The 27,963-nt window shown below is 33.4% G+C and overlaps 3 protein-coding genes across 8 annotated transcripts in view; 1 reads left to right on the top strand and 2 right to left on the bottom strand.

Moving 5' to 3' along the window:
- The window catches only part of LOC133201746 (SAM and SH3 domain-containing protein 1-like), a 40,607-nt gene extending 26,909 nt beyond the window's left edge, over positions 1-13,698 (top strand). For all 3 annotated transcript variants that reach the window (XM_061337537.1, XM_061337536.1, XM_061337535.1), the window contains 10 exons: positions 647-694; positions 2,432-2,507; positions 2,921-3,510; positions 10,134-10,209; positions 10,402-10,556; positions 10,879-11,094; positions 11,228-11,378; positions 11,565-12,640; positions 12,925-13,056; positions 13,183-13,698. In XM_061337537.1, coding sequence (XP_061193521.1) covers positions 647-694; positions 2,432-2,507; positions 2,921-3,510; positions 10,134-10,209; positions 10,402-10,556; positions 10,879-11,094; positions 11,228-11,378; positions 11,565-12,640; positions 12,925-13,056; positions 13,183-13,473 — 2,811 coding nt within the window. In that variant the 3' untranslated portion in view covers positions 13,474-13,698. The remainder of the gene's footprint in view (positions 1-646; positions 695-2,431; positions 2,508-2,920; positions 3,511-10,133; positions 10,210-10,401; positions 10,557-10,878; positions 11,095-11,227; positions 11,379-11,564; positions 12,641-12,924; positions 13,057-13,182) is intronic.
- Positions 1-27,963, bottom strand: part of LOC133201752 (tubulin--tyrosine ligase-like protein 12) — a 232,685-nt gene that overhangs the window by 173,344 nt on the left and 31,378 nt on the right. The window lies entirely within an intron of this gene.
- Positions 14,878-27,963, bottom strand: part of LOC133201753 (cytochrome b5 reductase 4-like) — a 51,362-nt gene continuing 38,276 nt past the window's right edge. For all 4 annotated transcript variants that reach the window (XM_061337547.1, XM_061337549.1, XM_061337546.1 and 1 more), the window contains 10 exons: positions 26,426-26,477; positions 26,062-26,213; positions 25,293-25,325; positions 24,515-24,640; positions 22,400-22,540; positions 22,043-22,192; positions 21,600-21,750; positions 19,486-19,572; positions 18,812-18,976; positions 14,878-18,300 (listed from right to left, as the gene is read on the bottom strand). In XM_061337547.1, coding sequence (XP_061193531.1) covers positions 18,246-18,300; positions 18,812-18,976; positions 19,486-19,572; positions 21,600-21,750; positions 22,043-22,192; positions 22,400-22,540; positions 24,515-24,640; positions 25,293-25,325; positions 26,062-26,213; positions 26,426-26,477 — 1,112 coding nt within the window. In that variant the 3' untranslated portion in view covers positions 14,878-18,245. The remainder of the gene's footprint in view (positions 18,301-18,811; positions 18,977-19,485; positions 19,573-21,599; positions 21,751-22,042; positions 22,193-22,399; positions 22,541-24,514; positions 24,641-25,292; positions 25,326-26,061; positions 26,214-26,425; positions 26,478-27,963) is intronic.

Below are 27,963 nucleotides of genomic sequence, written 5' to 3'. Positions count from 1 at the left end.
TACGTAATTATTTGAGATTTAAATCTTTAATATAATTGATGTCTGTTGTTTATTAACTAATGGTAAGTAAATGTCAACGAAAAAAAAATCCAATGTTAAAATGTAAATAACACACCTGCTATAGGTAAAAAAAAAAATATAATACCTAAAAGTTGAACAAATAATTGAAGAATTATGTCGCCATCAAAGATGGCAATGAATCCAGATCATTTGTCACTAAGGAAGGGATCATTGTTGGTCTGTATAGGGTTCTTTAATGTCTTAATGTGTGGATTTTTTTGTCATTTATAGGGGTATTTAACATATTAATTACATCAAAGGTACATATCAGCAAAACAAATGTGTATTAGGTGTGCCATGTAGAATCTAGAATCTATTGCATAAAAAATGTTGAAAAGTCTTACTTTTAATTAAAATGTCAAGGATATTCTAGGGAAGTTTTACAGAATGATAAAGGTTTGGGTATCACCATGTCATGAAGACTTGGTAGAAAATTCTTTTTTCTTTTTTGTACCACTTTCTTGACTGATTTAACATCACAATTTTTTCAAACAATGCAATGTTCCATCCCTCATTCTCAAACTAACAGCAGATGTTCTGGTATTACTTTAAGTTTATTTTCTTAATATTTTTTTTGTACTGGTAGGTAAAACAGTACGAAGAGGAGAGGCGCCGGGAATGGCAACAACAACAGGTGTGTACAAGGGAAGCTTCATTACAAAAAACAACACACAACATTGTAAACAAGGGGAGATCACTGAACATGAAGGGAGATAACCAAGATAAAGGGACATTACTCCTTCTGATATCAATTTTTGATAGAATGACTGATTGCAGTTCACATCTTGGTGTTTATGAATCTTTTGATTCCTTGGTACTGTAGTGTTTTCTAAGATCACAGCTGGTTTTTAAGTTTTATTCATGTCACTACACCTATAGCTAGTTACTGAGTACATCCAAATTTGTGCTGGAGTATTAAAAAGTACTAATGTGATATAAAATGCACACCAAACAGTAATTCTCTAGCAGTCTTATTCTCATAGTCATTGTGTGTCATTTACCTTTCTATACTCTGATAACTGGATAAAAAAATGATAAGAGACTTCAACTGTAATAAGAAGTCATGTATACCTCTGATATAAAATGAAGGTGAGAGATAAATTGATAATTGATGATGATAAATACTCTGGTATTAAGGGGGTGGCAGAGTTTAGAGGGAAGAGCACAGCATGCTTGTTGATAAGTTGTCTGGTGTAGAGTACAGCTTGACATCAGTACTACAAAGGATATGTTACCGAGACATGCTGGTGCATGTGTCATATTTTGAGAACTTTGCACACTGTCATAGGAAGTGCAGCCTTTAACGAATTTTTGGGAGATTTGTTAAGGTCCTCTGCCCAAAATGTTTAATATTTACATCACTGGGCAGGTCCACATAGCACAATAAATTATTTCAATATGAAATAGTCACCATATCCTTTCCTTAAGAAGCCAAGAGAAAAATGACCCTGTCAGAAACCCCTTTTACTTTGTGTAATAAAGATGAGCAGGAATGTCATTTGTTAAGAAAATGGCTAGAGTTTCAGTTGTTGTGATATGGATATAATCTGGATTTGTTGCATGTTTGATGTCTATCTTGAGATGGGATATCTTTGATGGCTGCCTGGCATTTTGTCATGGAGTCTACAAAGCATGTAGGAGACACTTGATGCCAAGTGTAATGTCTTCTGCCACTTTGAAGTGTTTATTTCAGTAGGTTGGTGGATCAAAGGGGAATGGAAAAATTAAGTTACTATTACTCGTATAAAAAAAAATTTAAAAAATAAATACTCGGTGCATAAAATTTTGTTTGTATAAGAAGAAATTTAATACAATATATGATGTTGGAATAATGGATTGTAGGGGAATTGATATTTGGCCTGTATGGAATTTGAATCATCTCCCTGCTCTGAAAATTGATCCATTGGACAAAACAATAACAAGAACATTAAAATCTGAGTTAATGACACTGTAGTCTTAAAACCAGCTGAACTGGAATTGAAATCTGTAGTTTTGGCACTTTTACTGGAAAACATTTAAAATATCAAGTTCATGGTATAATGGCTTATTTCAATTTATCAACAACTAGGGCATGCAGTTTTATGTATTCATTCAGTGATTAACAATGAAGACATGTGAATGATATGAAAAAAATTGAACAGCTATCAAATTTGTATAAGAAGAGGAAGGCAGCACTTTTCATGTTTTCTGTCTGATGAAGCAATAAAAAATGTTTATTTCTACTCTTTTTCCTGCCCTGGGTGAACCATAAAAAGATCGTAAAGATTCAAATGATTAGGCATTAATTACTTGATGCAACAGCATCATAGCTGCATTGATTCACAGAGAGGTTTTAGATTTAGATGTTTTTTTTTTTTCATTTCTTTCCCAGGGAAACCATAAAGGGGCCCAGAAGAAGAAAAAGCAAGGAGGCAAACCTGTTAAATCACCCTCGGCAACTTACCATGGTAACGCAATCAACAACAAAGCTGATTCAAGTTTGGGATCTGGGGATCATGCAATATTATTTTTGTTGTGTGAAACAATCAATAAACCTACTAAAGTTCAAAGATGTAGAATTAAACGCAATAATGAACCTCAGATGTTTGATGTATCGCTAGTATAGACTGATTGGGAAAAAAAGTGAAGTTAATAAGAGAGAAATTACGTAATTTTATTGTCTCTTATTATTCCATGAAAGCTTTTTAAATTGATATGTCTGTAGGAAATAATAGACTTGATTGATTCAAATATACAATGCCAGTAGGATCATCAGATTGAAAAATAAAAGATGATTGAATGCTGAAATACAAACGGATGATAATTTGATCTTTTTCTTTAATAATTATTTCCTGATTAGTGATTATTTCTTTTGATACAGACATTACAACTAGATGTCAGGTGTGTCAGCGATTTCTGTCAAATGATCCGACGAAATCCTCTCCGAACTTCTGCAATGATCCTAGTCACCGTTTCGAGTGTTACCAACACCGTCGCGTCCACAGTGTCAGTCATATTGAGTTCACTCCCTCTACAAAATCACCAGAGGCGGCTCGTGCCATGTCCTGTACCCCAACTCGTGGGTTCTACGGCCCGTCGGAAGTTCACTCACCTGTGACATTTTACTCACCTGGTCACCCACGTCTGTATTCGCCAGTCTTTCCTCATGATGGCAAAATGTATCATACAGGCAGTCTCTGTTATGGTCAGCATGGGAACTTTTACCATGGTAACGGTCACCATAGCTCCTTCCATGAATCTCCATCTGCCATGTCTAATTTTTCCATGGAGTCTGAGCATTCTATGGAGTGCCAGACTCATGTCCTGACACCTGGTGAGCTTTCAGCAACAAGGGGAGACAACTGGAATTATAGCACCTACTCCAGTGCCATGTCAACAGGATCAGACAGTTCACCAGCCATTGGTTGGCGGAAAAACTCTGAGGGAGGAGATCCAATGAAAATGCAAAAGGTATAAGAAAACAAAAATACTTATATAAAAAAATAACAAAATTACACCCTAGAATATCTAATATATGACTGTAAGGAAAAAAGGAATTATTACGTATCTTGCAAAAAAAAAAATGCAATCACTAGAGATGCTTTTCTACACGAGTAGAACTTGAGCTATACAGTGAGATTGTATCATTTTAGACATAAAATACAGATTTCAGAATAATTTGAAAAAAAGCTGCTATGTGTAAAACCTTCTGTAATGGATGATAATACCAGGTGACTGGGTTTGATGGGCCAGGCCTTAATTACACTGTGTGAAATTTGTGATAAAATGAATTGATTTCACATAATTCCTGCTAATTAATGTGATTTATTCTGTGAAACCTGAGTCTTCTCTATGATTAATTTACGGTATTTTCTGGTTTACTCACTTAAAAATCTATACTTTGTAATAAAATGTACACAAAATGTGGACATAAAGTTTGAGTAAAGGCAGAATTCTCATAAATCTTCCCAGGTTAAATTCATTATTTGGCAAATCCATCAGCATAAAGATTCATTATAAAAATATTTTTTTAAATTCTTTGGGCTTTTAGCTCACCTGATGAAAGAAGTGTGTGATCCATTAGGTTCAATTTCTTGTCTTTAAGATTATTTATGTATGCCCAGAAACTTAAACATTTCACATTTTTAGCTTCCAGAAGCATTAAACAAGTTTCAAAAATCAGGGGGGATTCAGACTTGTTTACATGAAGGGGTGAGGCCCTTATGAAAGGGAGATAATTAAAAAATAGTTAAAAATAGGTTTGGGTCATTTAAAATATTTCTATCTAGTCTATAAACACATGAGATTGAGTGCATGCAGAGACATCTGAACATAATTTCGCATGCTGCAAAGTTTTAATGATGAAGATGACAGCTGTCTTTTTTTTTCACACTCTTGATTAACATGTATCCATTATCAACAAGTAATGTGCATAAAATATGAGACCATAAAATATGTTAAAGTGTATAAAAACTAAAACAGCAGTGTAATTTGTGTGCATGCACCTATTAATCCAAGTAAATAAAAAGTTGGCCATAAAAAGTTTAAAACTGCTATCTGATGATGTGGGCACCCTGATGTTGGTGTAGATACAATTTATAACTTAGTAACATTGCTTGGTTTGTAGTTTTAGCAGTCTGTGATATGTCAGTCTGTGTTGATTAGAAACCCTCATCTATCACATCTATCTATTTACATTGGACGTAACTCAGCAGATCCAGCTGTCTGCCCCCTCTGTCACATGATTACTGACCTTAGACGACCCCTACAGCTGTGTCTGGTCAGGCAGGGGATACACACTAGCTAATCATCAAATTCTCAGCTTCTCTCATGTCTACAGGGAATTTACTGGAATGTACTACATTATTGATGACCACACTCTGTGATCCACAAGACAAAATTTCCAGAAAATTCTGATAATGGTAGATTTTTGTAGATTATTTCTAGTCTTGAGGTTACTTGGGTATATGCCCTGGCCATGATTTTCTTCCAGTGATCTTCTTACAAATCTTGGCATCTTTCTGTATCCTTTTTAACATTCCATAGTATAATCAAGATTCTCTTTACGATTACGAATCAAAATATCTCCAAACTTTCTGGGAGATGGGGATTCATCTTTTTCATGTTTAAAGGGGATTGGGGAGAAAAATTGGCCTTCCCTGCAGACCTCATGTTTTTGTTTTTTTACTGATAAAAAAAAATGGTAGTTATGGACAGAACATCCTTGCAGACAAAGTCACCTTTCCAAGTTGACCTCTTGAATTTAAACTAGTGCCCTCATCCTATTAACCAGTCATTCAACTCTAGCAAGCTGAATATTTTATCAGATCTAATTGACATCATAATATTACACTGCATTCATCTCGGAGCATCCCTTCAGTGGATGCTGACCATAATACCACTTTATGGTTGTCAATTTAAGTAGCCATGATGAAAAAAAATGCAAAAGAATCTCCTCCACTGTCTTAATTCTCTGTAGAATCAATATTTAAGGAAAGGTCTAATTTGAAAGAGGATTTATTTTAACTCTGGCAGAGCAAGATGCATTTCCTCTGTAGTTGATGAAAAATATAGTCTATGATATCACATGTAATTGTACAAATATACTGACGGTGTTTATGTACATGGGCCATATAATTGGTGAGAATGGTACGTATGCCTTTGAAGTCGATGCTCGCTGATATTTTGTTTGGCTGTCCACTTACTAACATTACAAAATATTATTTTACGGATAAACATCTTCCACATAAACCCAAGCTCATAAAAGATAAATCAAGAGAGAGACAACAGTGATGGAATTATGGGAAGCCATTTAATTATATTTCCAAGAGGAAATAGAATTCATCATAGAATGTAATTTCAGGAAATTGTCAATCCGAATTATTTCAGCCAGTACAGATCCAGAAAGGGCTAAGAACTTCTGACTTTGTTTTACTAGCAGTTCAGTTGTTGATTCTTCTTGTGTCAAATCAAGAAATTAAAAAAAAAAAAGAGAGAGAAAAGCACAGACGATTGGTTTGATAGATTTATCTCCGGAAGCTTATTGGCACTGTCATTTTGATTTATCTTGCCTTGATAAAAGAAGAACAGTAAATATTTAGGTCTTTTCTGTCAGGAATCAGAGATAAGTTCTGGGTATTGCATCCGATTTTTAATTTCCTAGGCATATTACTTCCTATCTTCATTCTATTATTGTTCCCTCATACTGAGCACGGTGACGGTGCCTAGAGGGGAAAACACGATTTATATTTATTTTGTCTGAGCTAAGGACTAACAAACATTAATAATTTAGAGAGCAATCATTTCAGTTGTAAAAAAAAGCCTTTCATTGGAAGATTTAGGAAAATAATGGAAGGAAGAAAGGCTTTTCTAATTTTCTTGATTACAGACACTGAATAGAATCAATTTGTTATTAGGTTAAAATCATTCAACTCGGTCATTTTTTATAAGTGAACAGTCAAAATAATTTCAATAGATTACATGATTATATATTAACCTAGTTTACAAATATTTAAGGAATGACTTTAAAAGCTACCCAAGTTATACTGGTATAACCTGGGTTGGGGCAGTTTACGCTTTATAAACCGCGAAGCAGTTTATAAAAAAGCGTAAACTGTTCCAACCCAGGTTATTCCAGTGTAACTTGGGTAGCTATTAAAGTCATTCCTTATAATTTAATTTCCCATCATTAAGTGTAAAAAATAAAACAATTTCTCTTTCAAAAATGCCTTTAAATTGTACGTATTTTAAATGTAACGTCAAGCGGATTGATACGTTTTTTGACGTAAGTCATTGTGATGTAGGCTACCCAGGTTATACGCTATATTCTAATTTTTTTATCCAATCAAATGACGCTTTACAACCAAAATTAAATTATAAATATATATTACACTTCAGAAGTTTTTTTTTTTATTTGGGACAGTTTCTTAGATTCATTTTTGAATACTATAAACATACTTGTTTCCACGGAGTCGTAATTCCAAGGAATTTTTGTTCAATCTGCGGGTAGAAAATTACGCAGATCTCTTGGATTGCTATTGTATGACTTAGATGCACTTAAATTATGTTAGGACAAATTTCCACGGAAAATTTGTGATCGCACACATAGCGTAAATTAATCTCATGCGGAAAAAAGTACCGTACATGTACAGTATAAGAAAAATGTATTAGATTTTATATACTTTGGGGGTACTGGTATATTATGGACATATCTATAGTTTGGTTTTTGGAAATCATGATGTGAACATCCTTAAAAAAGGCTTTATCTCACTCTCCCTTGATGTCAGTTACAGAAATTGAGTGTCAAGATCAATTTCTGATAATCTCAGTCAGTTATTCTCCGCAATCCTTTTTCTTAGATTCATGTCAGCTTCATTATATTTTATGGCTTCAGCGTATTGGGGAACAGTAAAATTCTAAAAAACTACCATAAAGAGATAAAGGAAATAAGAATTTCTCTTCATAGATCTGATGCATAGCTTATTGAACCTAATAAACTAATGACTTCAAAGCAAAGAAGGGATTTTTTTTGTGGAATAGAAAATGAATTTAAGTCGGAAATCCAGTACAGAAAAAAATCAATAAATGTGTTTTTAAAGATGTTTTTTAGTAAATAAAATAAGAATTTTTCAATGCAAGCATTGCAAAAACAGAAATAATGACTCAGTTTTTGTGAAAAGTTAAACAAGGAAAAAGGGGGGGGGGGTGCAAAAGTTTCTTGTTCAGAAATGGTTTTTACTATTTTTGAGTTTCAGCAAGTAGACAAAAAATGAGAATTGGGAATTAAGAATTGACAACTTTGAAGTGGGTGCTAATTTAGAGCGACAAGGGACCCAGTTTGCATTAGCTAGCTGATAGCATGAAAGGATTTTGAATCATTGGTCTCATATATAATACATTAGGATCATGAACCATCACACTGGAGTTTCTCAGCGTAAGGAAGAAAGGGAGGGTGTCAGTGTCTGTCTCAATTAGCCAGAGAATCTGTACCATGTCAGGGCTTGAGGTACAAAAGTTTTTTTTTTTTTTTTTTTTTAATTTTTCATTGGTCTTAAATTAACATGTGTTTAGGACTACCCTGTAGCTGATTGATTGCACTGTGTAAAAAAGTACAGTACACAGCTAAATTAATGTCAAAGATGTTCATTTTTTACACAAATGTTGGGTTTGATTATTATGAAAAGAATGATGAGTCTTAGCATACTCATTTGTTCACGCACAAATGTTGAGGTAAATTATTCAGGCTGTCTTTCAATTAAGGAACAAACTTGTCAAGATTTTTTCAAATGTTTTGACAGATGAAGAGATTTTTGCTCATCACAAGCACTGCTTTTACAATTTTATTCAGTGAGAGAGAAACTTGGTGCACTTAATCTTTCTATTTCTAGTTGTACAATTACACATTTCAATACAATAATTGCATAATGCACTTTCTTGTCTGAACATTGAGAAGTTCATATTTTAACTCAAAGTGCAGACCCCTGATCTTCTACGCAAGTGTATCCCTACCTTGGTGCTACATGTAATCCAAGTAACGTAAAATAAATATTGACGCAGACAGTTCTATCCTGCGACTTCACCCTGAGATATTTATGAGAGATGTAATATACACATCATTAGAGATAAAAGTCAACACTAAGCTCGAATTTCAATGTCTGTCTTTTCTTAGAAACTGCCGAGAACCTCTGACACTCGATGTTTACGTTTCTCTGCCCTTTTTATGGGTAATTTAGGTCTAAGTTTCAATGTGATCTATTTGCCAGTGGAAACTGTGAAAAACCTTTCATGTCACAGATGTGATTTTGATTTGAATTTGAGTGTTATGTTTACATTCAGTTCTGCCAATGTTTGTTGCTGCTAACAAGATAAGAAAGAATGATCTTTTTTTTTTGAAATAGTAAATGATTTCATTTGCAGTATACCGTGTATTGATCAAAAGTAAATGGCCATCCCGGAAATCAGAATTATTTATAAACTTATAAACATCTATAATTATTTAACCCCCAAATCATGCTAAGGCTCAATGGAATCTCCGTGCTTTCTTTCCAAATTTGAAACATTTTTGAAAAAATGGCAAACATGGTTAACAATATCTAATTTTATTTTTTTTTTTTAATATCTTTTATGGAAACCGGAGCAGATTATTGCTAGGCCTTTTCCAAAGTTTCATTTAGTATAAGGAAATTATACAACACCACAATTTCGTTTAAGTACATGTACTTCTTTATGCTGTTCAAAAATAAAATACATGAAGATGTGTAGAATCTTTCAGAAGTGTAGCACATATACATGTATCAAAAGATTTCAATGTGCCTAAGATAATGACTGCACTAGCTTAGGTCCTTTCCAGTCCTTTGACATAAACCAGTAATTTGCCTCATTTCCTAAGATTAGACAGTCTTCCTTATACCTTCTGCTTGTGAAAATCAGGCAATTTATTCTCACTTTTTGTGAAGAAAATATTGATTTTGTCGTATACACCACTTTTTTTCATCATCAGATTATAGGCCGAAGTAAGAAATGTGGTTTTACAGGAATTGTAAAGTAATGCGATTGTTGGGTCAGACGCAGGATCTAGTGAGAACGTAGATTTATTCAATTAGAAAGGATGTTCTTGTATTGATTTAAGTATTAATAAAGTTGTCAGGGCACAACAATTGACCAGGGCTTATCATGTGGAAAATGGCATTATTTACAGATGGCAAAACTTGTCGAGTTATCATTCAAACAAGGGAAATAAAGGAACAGGCATACAAAAAAAGGACAGCAACAAGACACTTGTTGTCAAGCTTAAAAGAAGGCTCAAGATATTGATTAATTGGATTAAATTTCACACCTGCATGTTCAGTAGAAATGTACCGATATCAGATTTCTTGTAACAAAAACTTGACAATCTTAATGAAGGGGGTCAAGTTACCTCCCTTTCCGTTTAACGTCAATAATTGTTTCTAAATTTGCTTAATGATTATTGGGCATCAAAGCATTTAAGAGGATGAATTTCACAGTTTTATGTCAATAAATCATTTCTACATGCACCAAAGTTGATGCAAATATTAAGTGTAGAAAAATTAATTATGGTTATTTTTGACTTGCAGGTGCGTAACCAATCAGGGACCAATAAATCTGTGAGCTCTGTCGAAAGCTCGCAAAGTGGAGGATCGGGAAATATGTGTAGGTAGATTTACTTGGCTATCAGTAGGTAATCAAAATCATGTCAGGAAAACCCTAAAATGTTAGTCATAAAATCAGAAGAAAGAAAGCGAAAATAATAAATCAGTGTAAAACTTGATATCTATGATGTGAAAATTACTTTTTCATGTTTAAAAGTTTGTATATCATTACAAAATGAATTTTTATCTACAGCCACACACAGTGCTAGTCCAGGAAGCGGGAAAAGTGGTTCTTCAATGGAGGCAGAAGGAATGGCTGGTAACCTTGACAACACTTCCTCCTCCCTAGTTAGGGTCCATACCGATTACACACCGTCCAAGACGGAAGTGGACATGCTGCATATCAAGGTTTGTGTTCATTAAAATAAAAGAAAAATTGATTAAATGCTGTCAAAACTGTTCTTCAACACTATTTTTCATTTGCCTGTAATTTGCAAATTTCTTGGTGAATTTTGTTTAAAACTTAGTTTGAAACACAATTATGTGTCTATACCCTATATATCTGGTATAAGGTAAAGATAAATGGTTCACTGGGTAATGAAGCATTATGATATGTTTATTTCTTACTTCAAAAGTACTGCTATAAAAGAAAAACCGATGAAAAAAAATAACAGAGATGTTGCATATTTGGTGAAAATTTTAAAAATAAAGAGCCATTATTGATTTGTAGAAAGGAGACATTATCTGGGTTGCCACAAAGACAGCAGGGGGCCTCTGGAAAGGTGTACTAAGTGGGAAGACGGGTTGGTTTAGGCCCTCATATACTGAAGCCTGTAGTCATAGTGCCAGTGAAGGAAGCCAAAGAAGAACACCAAACCCACGGAGGACTCCGAGGAAAGCTAAACCCAGAACAGTGGAAGAGCTTCTATATAGACTAGGATTAGAGGTTTGTTGGACTACATACACTATTTATTAAAATCATTTGAGGTATACTACACAAACTTTACTTATCCAATGTCCAATGTTATATAGTAAAACTCAGTTGATATATTATAGAAGTGGGTTTAAATCTCTTCCAGAGTCTAGAAAAAGTCTTTCTTGAAAATGGTTTTGAGCACCTGGAAAGTTTTGCCGACTTAAATGAGAGTGACCTTGATGCACTTGGCATCAGGGACCCCCAGCAGAGGGCGAAACTTTTAACAGCAGCTGAACTCCTATGTAGTGCTGAAGGTAAGTTTTTAATCAGAGTTCTAGCTGCTAAGATTATAGTAGTGTCCACTCAGAATTTGTAAATTTGATGGCATTAAATCAGAAATTGGGATGAAATTAACTGAAATGACCAATATCAAGATGCACTTATATTATTTAGCAAATAATACTTGTAATGGAAAGAAATTAATATAAAGTTTCTTGCAGATGATGAATTTCCAGAGGTAGGGAGCCATAATGGTTTGTCTAATCAAGCAACCTTATACTGTTACTCTCCTCGGCTAATGACCTTCAGTGATTGCCATCACCGCACATGCCCAGGAAGTAGGGACTCAGGTTGCTATGGCAGCTGGGAGCATCTAGGTCACAAGGAGGTTTTCAACAAGCAAGGTTACATGATATCTGCAAAGAACCAGACCAGTCGTGTGTCTCCTCTACAATACAACAAAGAGAATCTTCAGCCAGTGAACCAGAACCGGACGGTGGGGGAGATTCGGTACGTCTGCAGTCGGCAGGCCAACAGCAGTGGAAGAGGGAGTGCTAGCAGTGGAAGGACCAGTGTGGAGAACTGTGGAGGGGAGAGTCAGACCTCAGATATGGAACGAAGTGACAGAGACTTCACAGAGGAGGACAGGGAGGTTTGTGAGATCAATCATATGGTACGGAGAAGTGACCCCTCATGTGTTCACCCTGGGGAACATGTGACTCCAAGTGCTGAAGAGAATTCTGTATTTGGGGACTTCATTGTTGTCATGTGTTCAAATGTTGGTACGCAGACTTCTTCTTCATGTGATTCTGAGGCAAGGTGCTCCAAGTTTACCAATCAGGTGAATGGACATTCATATGGTGCTACTGACTGTGAAAGATCAAAACCATTTCCAAACAAGGTTGTTACAAAGTCCAGAAATTCAAAGAAGGATGCACATGTTCAAGTAATGTGCCCTTTTGGGCCCCTCTCTGTGTTTCCTGAGGGAGGCCAGAATCAATCAAGACAAGAATGTGTTCAGAGACAAAGGGAATCCATAGGGGGTTCATCAGACTCCACTCCCACTGGAGAACTTCAGGGAAGAACATCTTCCCAAGGTGCCATATCAAATCAAGAGGGACAAGTGCAATATAGTGATAAACAAGTGCCAAAAAATGGACCACATTCTGTAGACATTTCCAGACCGGTGTCATCTCCCATAGACTTCAGAAATGTCAAGAAATCTTTAGTGTCACTCATTACAGCTAAGCTAGATGATGAGAATATCAACCTCTCACAAGAGCCATATTCTACAAAGGTAAAATGTCTTTGATTATGCCATACACTAATTATAGACTTAGAATACAAAAATGTGCTATTGAATTTAATTTGTCATTATTATTTAATTTGTCCTTATTAACAACATATTATAATACGGTATCTGATAAACATTTCTTAAAATTAAACTTAGTTGGATAGATGAAAAACTTGAAGATAATGAGAGGTTATGAATTTTGCTTGTATAGTCCAACTGTAACTCTGACATATTCCTTGTATTTGACTTGAATAAGATTCAACTTTCTGTGTACTTATATTTTACAGCAAGGAGAATGCCAGATTCCACCCCTCCTAATTCAGAGATACTCTGAGGAACTGAAGCAAGATGTGGCTAGTGTGTGTACTGTACTGGAGCAAGTGCGAGTGCACTCACTGACTTCCCAACACAAACCTGTGGTAAGTACAGTTTTTGGTTGATTAAGATATCGGCTTTTCAAAACTTCCTAGTTTTCAGAAATCTTGCCACTTTTTCTCTGTGTATAGTTCTCTGTGTAGTGAATTGAGAGAAAAATTATTTTCCAGATACAAATGGAAAATCTTGCGGAAAAATGTTCCACTGGTTCTGAGCTCAAAACATCCTCCATTCCTGATTTCCTCACCTCCATTGGCCTTCCCATGTATACCAGTGCTGTGATTGGACAAAATTACAAATACTTAGAGCAGCTTTTTAAACTAACCAATCAGAATATCAGAGACATAACTGGTGCATCTCACAAGCATGCCAAGAGGATAGCACATGCTTTGACATGGGTGAAAAAGAAAATGGCTTCCCAAGCTAGCAATGACGAGACTGGGTTAATAGATAGAGTATGATAGATGATAACAAATTTTCTAAGTAAAGAAATTTTGAGATGCTTTTACTCTTGGTAGTATGTTGGTGCAATTTTAAATATGTATAATTTAAATACATTGCTTTTTGTCCAGTACTTGATAAGTGTGTTTTATTCTTACAAGTATATATAATTTGTTTAACTGCATGAAAGTTATAATTGTATTGCATGTTTGAAATGTTATACAGAACTTAGACATTCACCATTAAGGAAACAATTTTTTTTTGTGTTCTTCATATTATAGATTTTAAATTGTATAACATTTTTTAAAAGAATATTTTAAATATTTCCTTAAATTACATGTTAATTACTTTTATTCTCACTTTTCTTTTTAAATATTGGAGTGGATTTTCAAATGCTAAAAAACTGCAAGGAAGCAAATGTTTTAATGTTTAGTATGGTTGTAATGTTTTAGCCAACTTTCTCCTTTGTCGATTTATGGGCGTTATGATGAAATGTACATCTACTTTAATTTATGGTGGCTGTGAGCCTAAGATGTTTGTTGTTTATATCGGTTCTTGTTTTCTGTTATATACTTTATAAACATTAATAAAAGACTGGAATATAAATCGATTTTTTCTTCTGTTACAATTACATGTACTAGTGTTTGAAAATAGAATTATAATTTACAAGACAAATTATTTTCATGTTACTTTATTCTCTGCACTAGCATAAATGCATACTGGGGCCAAGTTTAAAAAAAAATGTTTGCCCCAGCTCCCAACTCAGGATGAAAAAATTAGGTTGGTAGGTTGGTAAGAAAAAATTTTTTCTCAGCAAATTTCAAATTCAATGTTAAATTTTTAAAATCTATTTTCCAGAATACAGAAAAATAATTGCTTCCTGGGGCTTAAAAAAGTCTTGAGTCAGGCTATTTTTAGCCAGTCAGTCGGGAGAGGGCGTCCCAAAAATTTGACAATTTTTAATTGTTGGACATTTTTAGTGCTTATTTGTATAAATTTCCATCAGTGACCTTGTATTTAGCAGATCCGACAGGTAGGATATACAGTGTTGTTGGTTTTTTTAGTGTTCTATATATATATATATATATTTACATTTCCAAGTATTTCCTTAAGATTCTTTGCAAATTAGATGATTGTTCATTTTCTCATGAACTGCCATGAGATGAGCAAGAATATCTCCATTGTGACGTCATAATACCGTATTTGATGTCAAAACTATAGTGCAAACTGTTTTGCTTCAAAAATGACATTTGAATCGCGTAACTTGTGGAAACTCATCAGAAAATAATGTAAATATATATATATATATATATATATATATATATATATATATATATATATATATATATATATATATATATATATATATATACACACATTTTTAATGAGAGAATTCAAACTGCATTTGCCACTGTTGACCCACTTTATTCCCTTTGCTTTGATGAATAACCAACATTGAAAAGAAATTTTTACCATGTGAACATTTACAATGCACACATCTTGAACACTTGACAGTATACCAAATCAAATCCTACTCAGCTTTGACACAACAACAAGTCGTATGTTATCTAGGTATTTTAATTTAAATAACACTAAAAACATCTCTATAACAACAAAAATAACCCTATGGTGTACAGAATGTAAAAAATAGGACTCATCAAGGAATCTAACATTCATTAATTAACATACAGAGATTTTTTTTATCACTGCAAGTACACATACCATTAATATCAGAAGAAGTTGTTTTGTCAGTACATACACATGTTGTAATGGGAATTTTCCAGTGCCAGAATGAGAAAATGAAAAAAATCAAACCAATTATCAAATTAATAATTTTTTTTAAGATAACACAAACTCTATCAAAAATAACAGTTGAGCAACTAAATGGAAGTAAGATGCAACATAACAGAAAAAGTGCCATTCTTGTATTTGGAAATTCAAATTCACACACTTGAACACACACACACACAATCTATCTTAAGCAAGGGGAAGTAATTCATATCGCATCACTTTTTAACAGTGAAATCAATTCTTGCAGTTATCTTGCTAATGTTAGGCTTAGTTCATCATCATAAAGCCTTGGGTTAGTAAAGATAATACCAGTAAAGTATAAATTTATCAAAATTTTTCCAGTATCATATGCATGCTCATTACATTTTAATGAAATAATACCATAATTATATTAATAAATACAGTCAAACTTCATTAACTCAAACTTGATGGGGCAGTGAAAAAACTCCAAGATATCTGAGTGGTTGAGATATTGAGGTTTAAATACATAAAGAAAAAGCGGTTGGGATTTCCAGCTCACTTAGACATACACCAATATCATTCATTTAAGCTATATTGATGTTTAACAAACAAAGTTCAACTGTATTTGTTTTCAACCTCTTAAAATTCACAATGATCTTCACATCATCTTCACACAAAGACACAGTCTACAAGATCTTAGGATGTCAATCACAACTTGTACACAAAAGGTCTGTACTATCTACACACAATTTTCCCCTTCTTTACAAGTAGTAAACATCTTTTCAAAAATGCCTGTAAACAAACACTAGATCTAATATATATCACAGATATTGGAAACAAGAAACTGGTCAGAACTACTGTGCATTATATGTATTCCCTTACATTTATAAATACCACAAGTAGTTAACAGTATACTAACGATGTGTTCTTACACCTGACTGTAGCAAAATAATTTTGTCTCCTACACACACGTATCTGCTTGTATGGTCTATGGAATCTGCTGATAATTGCAGACATTGCCAAAATTGATACATGTATTACAATTGTTATAGGAAATATTTCTTGCAGAAAATATTTAAAAGAATTTCTTAAAAATATAATTCTTTTTATTTAGAATATATATAGTCTATACAATGTAGGGATCAAAATTTAATTATCTATAAAATACACACTGTTCACACAGCCTGTTTTCCAATTGGTGCAACTGAAATCATAACATATAATGAATTTGAGTTTTCAAGCTTACCAGGAAAACTTTATATTCCATCATTTCACTAAACAAAATATTTTTCTTACACATTTAAACAATTTAAAAAAAAAACAAGATGTGTTTGTGAAACACTGATGCCCCTGTATGGCAACTTATAGCAAAGGTTAAACTTTCTCAAATGCAAATCAAATATGTTGGTACCCAAAGTAAGGACTTGTCTCGAGGAATATACCTGTGAAATATGAAAGCCCTAGCAGCAACCTTGAATAGATATGGAAAAGGTTAAAGTTTTTCGAAAGTAATTCAAACATCAAGGTCAAGGTCAAATAGTCAAAATTAATGGTGCCTAAGGAAAGAAAGGCTTTCTCATAAGAAAAAAACAGGTGAAATATGAAAGCTGAAGCACCAATCATTCAAAAGTAATGACCAAGGTTAAACTGTTTCAAAAGTAGGTCAAACTCCAAGGTCAAGATCATTGGATTACAATTGTTGGGATCCAAAGGAAGGTATTGTCACAAGGAAAAAACATGTTAAATATGAAAGCCCTAGGAACAACTTTTCAAAAGTTGTGTCCAAGGTTAAAGTTTTCGAAAAGTAGGTCAAAGTCCAAGGTTAGGGTCAAAGGATCAAAGTTGTTAGTATCCAAAGGAAGATCTTGTCACAAGGACTCTATATGTGAAGTATGAAAGTAATAGCACCAACAGTTCAAAAGTTATGGCCAAGGTTAAAGTTTTCCAAAAGTAAGTCAAACTCCAAGGTCAAGGTCAAAGGGTCAAAGTTGTTGGTATCCAAAGAAAGGTCTTGTCACAAAGATCACATATGCTAAGTATGAAAGCCTTAGCAATAACCGTTCAAAAGTTATGGCCAATGTTAAAGTTTTTAAAAGTAAGTCCAACTCCAAGGTCAAGGTCAAAAGGTCAAATATGGTGGTACCCAAAGAAAGATCTTGTCACAAGGAATACACATGTGAAGTATGAAAGCCCTAGCACCAATCATTCAAAAGTTATGGCCAAGGTTAAAGTTGGGAAAAATTTTGCAAAACTGGGTCAAACTCCAAGGTCAAGGTCAAATATGGTGGTACCCAAAGAAAGGTCTTGTCACAAGGAATACACATGTGAAATATGAAAGCCATAGCTCCAACCAATCAAAAGTTAAAGTTTTTGCGGAAAAACAGACAAACAGACAGACGGACGGACAGGGCAAAAACTATATACCCCCGAATCTTCAATACGGGGGCATAAAAATTAATTGCTATTTAAATGACACATAACAAAATGGTAATGAAGTTGACATCATTCAAGTAACACTACTTTCATGCTTTCCGAAAAATTCCGTGAATTACCAGCAATTATTCTTGTAATACAAGATATATTTATGGTAATGTCAGTCTATTATATTTTGTAGCTAACAACATTATGCTCATTGAAACAATGACTTAAATCTGACTTCATAATAAAACTTGAACAATGCAGATATATGAGACACTGTATTGAATGCCTTACCAATATAGACATTGCTGCTTGAAAAAAAAAAAAAACAAACCCACACACAAGTAGGTCATTTCTAAACTCTCAGACTTTTAATTGTCAGATTTTCTGCACATATAAATCATCAACTAACAGTGATTTTCATTTTTTTTTTTGTTGACGTACATGTATCTGAACCAACATGGAAGATAAATTAAATCAGCTGTGCTTGTACAATTGATGACCGTGTTGGCCATTTTGCATGGAATTCTATGTTAGACCATGATTTAGGAGCTACAGACACAGTTGTGAGACATATTCCCTGAGATGGTTTGCTTGTGTTTTGAGCTCACTAGGGACTACTTCATCCTTGGAATGCATGGTACTCGCTATCAGAATGACCTAATTCCTTGGTAAATCTGCAAAATATTAGACACAATTTAAAGTAAAGATTACCGGTAATTAATATAAAATATCATGTTGAAACTGCAGGACCTACTGCTCAACATCTTTCTTAAATTCATTAGCACCAAAACAAAACTGGTAGATAGTTGACATTACATCCATTTCATGGTTTCTATGTATTATACAAATTGTTGTCACATATTACTGGAAATGAGCAGTTTTTAATTTCTTTTGATCATTTTCTATAGAATTAAATTATACTAATTAACTATACTAACTAAAATGTTAATGTTTAGTCTGTCATGACCTTGAGGTTAGATACAACCTTGAACTCCATCACATTTTGCACTTCACTGAATATATTTCAAAGGAAGTTCATGAAGATGTGATGACATACACTGTATTCATACGTTCTACAACTTGTGTAAATAAATTTAATAGAAAGGTGCTGGACTAAGAGATCCCTATGTGTTTGTCCATGAAATGACACAGAATTAGGGACAACTCTATAAATTTCACACTTACTGAGTAACTAAATTAGTAAATTGAGTGGGACCACAGGCACATATAAGTAAACTGGACTGATCTTTCCGTTGAGGTAATGAGTTTTTCATTAGATCTAGAGTTATCCTTCCTGTCTTACCACACCAGCTGTTGTCTGCCTCTGACAGAATGTACTCAACTGAAAATCTGTACATAAAGTAAAACAAAAGTACATCCACTAGTAAACATTCTGCCATCACTTACTGTGGAACCATCTTTGTGCATGGGGGATCAATTTTCCTGGTTTTCAAGGGTCACATTTACATCACTGAGACTGATTTGTCAATGCATCAGCTCATTACATCTTTTGTTTATACAAGTTACTCATGAAATTACAACCCTATGAACCAGTAATATTTTGGTTGCCCAGGAACATTCATCTCCATGATTTAAAATGACTCCACAGTAGTATTCATATGGTTTACTGACAGTAGTCCCATGAAAACAATTACAGTCATGGCAAATTCAATTCATTTTATTGACAAACCCATCATACACTAGCATATTTGAAATAACCGTAAACAATAATTCTGTTGCACTTATCCAGACCAGATGTCCAAGAAATACATTTAGAATAGACTCATATTGTTTCTTATTTTTTAAGAAGAATAACATGATCCATCATTGTCAATGGAAAATGATGTTAAAACACAAACCTATCATGCTTCTCAGCTAAAGACTGTAGCTGATCATACCAAAGAATGTCTTCCTCCTTCTTATTGAAAAATAATAACTTAAGATTTCTGAAAGAAAAAAAAAACATTGGCTAAACATTATATTCATGAAAAGGCATGAAAATGTGTTGGAATTCAGTTATTTTATGTTACACATAAAGTTTTGTCTTTACCATATATAGTTTATTTAAAATATAGACTTGTAAGGTCTTCTATACTGTGATATACTGGTACTTAATTTTACACTGGGACTCCTATATACATTGTTTTACTTACACTAGTGACTTTGGGTCCTCTATACAGTGGTTTATCTACACTCCTCTATACATTGTTTTACTTACACTAGTGACTTTGGGTCCTCTATACAGTGGCTTATCTACACTCCTCTATACATTGTTTTACTTACACTAGTGACTTTGGGTCCTCTACACAGTGGTTTATCTACACTCCTCTATACATTGTTTTACTTACACTAGTGACTTTGGGTCCTCTATACAGTGGTTTATCTACACTCCTCTATACATTGTTTTACTTACACTAGTGACTTTGGGTCCTCTACACAGTGGTTTATCTACACTCCTATATACATTGTTTTACTTACACTAGTGACTTTGGGTCCTCTATACAGTGGTTTATCTACACTCCTCTATACATTGTTTTACTTACACTAGTGACTTTGGGTCCTCTATACAGTGGTTTATCTACACTCCTCTATACATTGTTTTACTTACACTAGTGACTTTGGGTCCTCTATACAGTGGTTTATCTACACTCCTCTATACATTGTTTTACTTACACTAGTGACTTTGGGTCCTCTATACAGTGGTTTATCTACACTCCTCTATACATTGTTTTACTTACACTAGTGACTTTGGGTCCTCTATACAGTGGCTTATCTACACTCCTCTATACATTGTTTTACTTACACTAGTGACTTTGGGTTCTCTATACAGTGGCTTATCTACACTCCTCTATACATTGTTTTACTTACACTAGTGACTTTGGGTCCTCTATACAGTGGCTTATCTACACTCCTCTATACATTGTTTTACTTACACTAGTGACTTTGGGTCCTCCACACAGTGGTTTATCTACACTCCTCTATACATTGTTTTACTTACACTAGTGACTTTGGGTTCTCTATACAGTGGCTTATCTACACTCCTCTATACATGGTTTTACTTACACTAGTGACTTTGGGTCCTCTATACAGTGGTTTATCTACACTCCTCTATACATTGTTTTACTTACACTAGTGACTTAGGGTCCTCTATACAGTGGTTTATCTACACTCCTCTATACATTGTTTTACTTACACTAGTGACTTTGGGTCCTCTATACAGTGGCTTATCTACACTCCTCTATACATTGTTTTACTTACACTAGTGACTTTGGGTCCTCTACACAGTGGTTTATCTACACTCCTCTATACATTGTTTTACTTACACTAGTGACTTTGGGTCCTCTATACAGTGGTTTATCTACACTCCTCTATACATTGTTTTACTTACACTAGTGACTTTGGGTTCTCTATACAGTGGCTTATCTACACTCCTCTATACATTGTTTTACTTACACTAGTGACTTTGGGTCCTCTACACAGTGGTTTATCTACACTCCTCTATACATTGTTTTACTTACACTAGTGACTTAGGGTCCTCTATACAGTGGTTTATCTACACTCCTCTATACATTGTTTTACTTACACTAGTGACTTTGGGTCCTCTATACAGTGGCTTATCTACACTCCTCTATACATTGTTTTACTTACACTAGTGACTTTGGGTCCTCTACACAGTGGTTTATCTACACTCCTCTATACATTGTTTTACTTACACTAGTGACTTTGGGTCCTCTATACAGTGGTTTATCTACACTCCTCTATACATTGTTTTACTTACACTAGTGACTTTGGGTCCTCTATACAGTGGCTTATCTACACTCCTCTATACATTGTTTTACTTACACTAGTGACTTTGGGTCCTCTATACAGTGGTTTATCTACACTCCTCTATACATTGTTTTACTTACACTAGTGACTTAGGGTCCTCTATACAGTGGTTTATCTACACTCCTCTATACATTGTTTTACTTACACTATTGACTTAGGGTCCTCTACACAGTGGTTTATGAGGCGAACCATTGGTGTGAAACCTGTTCCTGCAGCAAACATGACTAAATCATGACACACAGACAGGCGCTGTTCATCAAAGTCCCCAGTAAATGTACTGACCTCTACAAGGTCACCTGCAATGAAGGTCAAAGTTTTGATTTATTTTACCTTTTTATTCATATACCTACTGATGAGGTAAAATGGCTCCAAAAATACAACATTCTGTAAGCCCCATCTGTATCACAAAATTATCCTTAATTTTTACTCATTTTTCAAATAAAAATGATAAAAAATTTTTTAAGTTCAATTCTGAAGCAATCCTAGACTTTCACTGAGTACATTTACAATAATATTTGTTTCAAATTAAATTTTGAGGGGAAAACATACAATCTTTAAGATGAAGAGCCATGTATAGTAAAACAGTACCTATACTGAGGGAATCAATCCATGGAGTTAATGCTCCCCCTTTATAAATCTTGATCATCAAGTACAGGACTCTACCGTCCTTGACTCTTTTATCCTGCTCCCCGGTCAAGGTCGGTAACACAGCTGTGTAACTCCTAACCACCTCCATTCCTGTAACATACAAGACATTGCCGAGATAAAAAAAAAATTCTGTGTCAGTTTTACACAAAATTCATGTTTCTAAACATTTTCCTCCCATTATTCAAACATTATTTTGCTGACACAGAAAAATCTGTTCCTGAACAATCACCATTAAATGCCTACATTATACAATACTTTATAAACATTTCCCAATGCTAGACTATATCTTGTGTTTACCTGAGACTTTATGCTTGATGTGGACATGGTATCCAATAGGTACACACATTCTGGTTCCAACAGGAAGTGACAGACATAATAACTTGGAATCATGGGTAACTTGACACACAGAATCAACACTACATGTTCTGTAATCTATATCTACAATAAAAGAACTTCTGAACATGAAAACTTTCCTTCCAAGGCTCAAACAGATTTATTTTTTTAGCACATTTATTTTTAGATCCATTACACATTTCCTAAGACCCTGTATAAAAGGTTGCATACAAATTACAAGGCACTGACTTTAGTTTTGTTAACCCCTTCTTCTTCAAACAATTTTCAAAGATACTGAAGTTACAGTATACATATAGGTATGTTAGCATTGTTATTATAGATAATTTAAGGCTCAAGGGCAAAAGGACACATCAGTTCTATAAATACTGTAGATTCTTTGTATTACACGAGAACTTAAGGAGGTTGGATCCTGCCATCAAAAGTAATGAGAATTTTTTATCAAGTATATTTTTGGAATTTATACACATAGCTTTATTAAAATTCAAAACAAAAATTTGGGGTCAATGCGCTTCTTTTGGCGCTACAGAGCATTTAGTTTGACCTTTCTGCACTGTAAATATGTCTTACACATAAATCATTTTTTAAAGTTTTTCCTCCAATATTTTTTGTTCAAATAAATTTTGGGAACGAAAACAGTCTTTACTTCATCTCAAATAGACACATTAAAATTTGTGACAACAAAGAAATTTTCAAATTACTCCGCATGTTCAATTATTTGACCTTTTTGCACTCAAACATTTTCATTTTTCTGGCATTAAAAATTTAACAAGCAAAAAAATCATTTGAAAGTAATGACATTTTACTGAATTTAAGAAGAATGGTTAAAAGTTTTGTATATATTCAGAAAAGGAAATTAAAAGTGGGGGTCTGTGATGTTAATTTTTAGATATTATTAAAATAGTGCTAATTTTAAGCTTAAATTAGGGCTATTTTTTCCTTCACTTTCACAATATATTTGCTATATTTCTCAAATATGATGATAGAATTCATGAAGTTTTATTTAATAGATAATTTAGGACCAGTATAAAACAGTCTACTGCACAAAATAACTATGTGTGTAGACTGCATGTAAAAATAGGAATCCAAACTTAACATAGTTTAAATACTTTGAAAGAGAAAAAAATGATCATTTTCTTCTTAAAAAACCTTCCGCCACAAAATATAGTTCCTCACTTAATGCTTTTGGTATGGAATTTAATCATGGAGTTTTAACTGAATATAGTTAAATTGGCATTGTAGAATCCAAATTTATTGTTGGAATTAAAACATAATGCAGAATTTTTTAAATATAGGTCAAGATAAAAATCTGCTCAAAAGCTCATGAGCGAACCTCGTTAATATCATATATTGCTAAATAACTTGTGGATGACAAAGGGCGCAAACATCATTTCACAAGTGGACTTTTGTTCAAGAGTTTAACATGTATTTCGACAATTATAAAAATAAATGCAAGTAAATTTATATCGCGAGTAGAACTTCTCATGAAATTATGCAATATTTAATTCCTTGTGTGCAGGGATTTTCCACTCCATTTTGGGAATGGGGCCCAGGCCCTTGGAATTGGGAATTAAATGACATTTATCACTTATTGGGAAATTTTATTGCATGATTTTCCACTCCATTTTGGGAATGGGGCCCAGGCCCTTGGAATTGGGAATTAAATGACATTTATCACTTATTGGGAAATTTTATTGCATGATGTTTTTCAAGAAATAAACACTTATGATGAATAAAATTGATCTTTTCCTTAATTATTCTGAACTGTAAATCAGAGAATAGATCAATTTTAATAAAGTTTTCGCCAAGTTTCTTAAAATTTTGTTCATTTCCTTCAGATACCCAAACCTGGCCATGCTTTTTTACCAAAACTTTGATCAAGTTAACTTTATGGGTTCATTTTTGGGAAAAAGAGAGGGATTTTGCAATTGGGAATGGGGCCCATATTCGGCCCTACACTGGGCAGTGGAAAATCCCTGGTGAGTATTAAGGAATCTACAGTACTACAAGTCAGGAAACCTGAAAATTGAACCTTCTGTCAAATATACACAGGTGGTGTACCTTGGTTTTTGACTTTGACCACTTTGTTGTATTTCTCTAGGTTCTTGCCAAGGCTTGACCACTGCTGATCAGATTTCTCCTTTGTGAGTAGAATTTCTGTTTTTCCTGTGTCCTTGTTAACTGTGACTGAACAATAGAAGATAAAATATAGTAACAACCAGATATGGCAAATACTGTGTATCCCACATACCTGTGTATCAAAAGCAAAATAGGAATTTCCATGGAAATTTTTTCTGGCTTTTTGTAAAGATTCACAATGGCTATACGACTTCCAGATATATATTTCTGTGGGAATATTTCTAATGCAGTAAATTTAAATAATATTGAAATACAGATGTACATGCATTAATACAGACAAAAATAAGCTTTTCAATCATATAAATACTATTGCTAATAAAATATTTAAGTCATATTAAACTCCAAATACAGATCTTGCAAAATCTGAATTTGAGAAATTTCTTTGTAAAAAAAACTAAAATTAATGGTGTTTCAGCATGTTTGGAAATACTTCATATAAATGTTAAACAAGAAGACACAAAATATCACTTTTCAAGAGTTTCCAGACAATACACATATAAAAATCTACCCAATACTGCAATAAATCAAACCCACACAGTCCTCAGCTGACATGAAGTTATGCAATTTTATTGACACAAAATACCATAAAAATGTACAAATACTGACATTGCAGAAAAAAATAATAAAAGAGCTATTAGAAATGGTTATGATGTTTATCTAATCAGATCAAAAAATAATTTCCATTACTGAGCATACATACCTTCATAGTTTAATGATATTGCCTCAGCAAGTTCTATAAAAGACAAATAATAAACATCATCTTAAAATCAATACACTGTAAAATATCCCATAAAAATTCCAAAGACTGCATTTACTTTTAACTAAATATGGACACGTTATCAAAGAAATTCTGCAGAATTTAATGGAATTTTCATGTTCAGCTAGCTTTTAACTGTGTATTTCTTTACTAAAAAAGTTCACTACATAATAGACTCTATAGCAAGTTATTCAGTCAGTTAATTTATATAAACTACTGCAAGCAAGTTTTTTAAATCGGTAAAAATACCTAAAATGTGGCTTAAATATCACAAATCTAACACAAGAGGCCACAACACTCAACTGAGTAACTTAAGCCTTCTTGTTTTTCGGATGATTTTTTGAAGAATATTTATATTCCCAGGAAAATTTTGACCCCATATTATGGCCCACTTTAACTCTACAGGTCTCTGAATCAACAAGGGGATGCTTCAATATCAATATGACTAACATGGCCTTGCAGATATTGAGAAGAAAATTCTCTTCCTGTATAAATGCAATGCATAAAATTTGATCCCAATTTTAGCCACCTCTAACCCCCAGGTCCATAATTTGAAAAGAAAGAAAGAATTAATCCACACAACTTTGGAATGTTTGCCAATGAATGGTTCTACTGTGGTTCTTGAAAAGATTTTATTACCAGTAATTTTTGTTTTTTATATAATCCAACGTAAAACTTAGATCCCCATGATATGAAATTAAATTTTTCTTACCTATATGTAAATAGTAAATGTAATCTTCTATGTAGAGGGAGGCTAGAAATTTGTTATCACAATTGTCTATAACCACAAAATCTGATTTCATGGACTTCCATTTTGTATACACCACCAAAGTCACTGTTGTCTTGGTTTGGAACCAGTCGAACCTGTTCATAAAAAAAAGTACTTGAAACATGGATATCATAGTTTCAGTGATATTTTCCCAAGCATTATAAACTTTTTAATTTACTAGAATTTACTAGTATACTTCGATAACTTTTGAATTGACCACAAAAATTTTGATTTCTGAGGAATGATGTCTTTCTAACTACCCGCCTTTATAGTAACATTGATTTAATTAAGTTACACCATTACATACTTAGGAACTGCTGGTGATTGCGGTACTTTCATTGATGGTGGAGGCATAGGCCCTGTAAAAATAAAAGAACTGCTGTTAAAATAATCCAACCTGGCATGAATTTTAACTGTTACTTTTCCTCACGTTTTTCCTTCTATAACACTTCAGAGCCATATTTAATTTTTGATTCTATGGACTGAAGATGGTTACCATTTTTGACATATATATCTATATGGCATGTCAAACGTTGCAATATTCGATCTTTTCCATTTGTATTGTATAACTTTCCATTTGTATTGTATAATTTTTATTTGTATTTTATAATTTTTCATTTGTATTGTATAATTTTTCATTTGTATTGGATAATTTTCAATTTGTATTGTATAATTTTTATTTGTATTCTATAATTTTCCATTTGGATTTTATAATTTTCCATTTGGATTGTATAATGTTTATTTGTATTCTATATTTTCCATTTGTGTTGTAAAAAAAATCATTTGTATTGTATAATTTTTCATTTGTATTCTATATTTTCCATTTGCATTGTATAATTTCTTATTTGTATTGTATAATTTCTTATTTGTATGCGATAATTTTTCATTTGTATTGTATCCGAGGATTGTTTATTTATTTCGTTACGAAGGATGTCATTGGTCATAAAATTTAGTCTGTATAAAGGTCTCAGGTGCCCATCACAAACTTAGTCTGGTACCCTTCCCACAATTCCGATCGCGCACTCTCTACAAACACAAACTCGGCTCCTCTATTTGCGGTGCATGCTAAGGGACGACCATTTGATTCTCGGGGGGTGTCGAATCCGATTATTTATTTTCATTCTCTCGCAGGAGAGAATATTTATTTCCAATATGACCAGAGACAAGGAGAAAAACAAAAAGAAGAAAATCCGCCCAAACCCGAAAACTCAGTTTTTTGGGGGTGGGGGTAGTTACCACCACTCAAGGTCAATTTATTTATTTTCTCAGTCAGCATTCCTAAGGACAGATTATTTATTTGCCATCTACCAGCGCTCCCTTTTTAGAATCCAATGACCGTCTAACATGCACGCAAATACATATGCCGCCGAAATATGGCTGAAATATTGCCGACTCGGCGTTAAACAATAATCAATCAATCAATCAAGCAAATACATATGAGCCCAGTTTGCTTTGAGCATCCGGAACATCTTCAACCCGATACAGGCTGAAAATTGACCAATGAAATCCTTCGTAACGAAACAAATAAACAGTCCGCGGATACAATACAAATGAAAAATTATCGCATACAAATAAGAAATTTTACAATACAAATAAGAAATTATACAATGCAAATGGAAAATTATACAATACAAATAAAAATTATACAATACAAATAAAAATTATACAATACAAATAGAAAATTATAGAATACAAATAAAAATTATACAATACAAATGAAAAATTATACAATACAAATAGAAAATTATACAATACAAATAAAAATTATACAATGCAAATGGAAAATTATACAATGCAAATGCAAAAGATCGAATATTGCAACGTTTGACATGCCATATATCTATA

The sequence above is a fragment of the Saccostrea echinata genome, unplaced genomic scaffold (genome assembly GCF_033153115.1).
Source record: "Saccostrea echinata isolate AGI-Se365-2 ecotype Australia unplaced genomic scaffold, CSIRO_AGI_Sech_v1 ptg000045l, whole genome shotgun sequence".
In the NCBI taxonomy this organism is placed as follows: Eukaryota; Metazoa; Mollusca; class Bivalvia; order Ostreida; family Ostreidae; genus Saccostrea; species Saccostrea echinata.
This window is presented reverse-complemented; position numbering and strand designations above follow the sequence as displayed.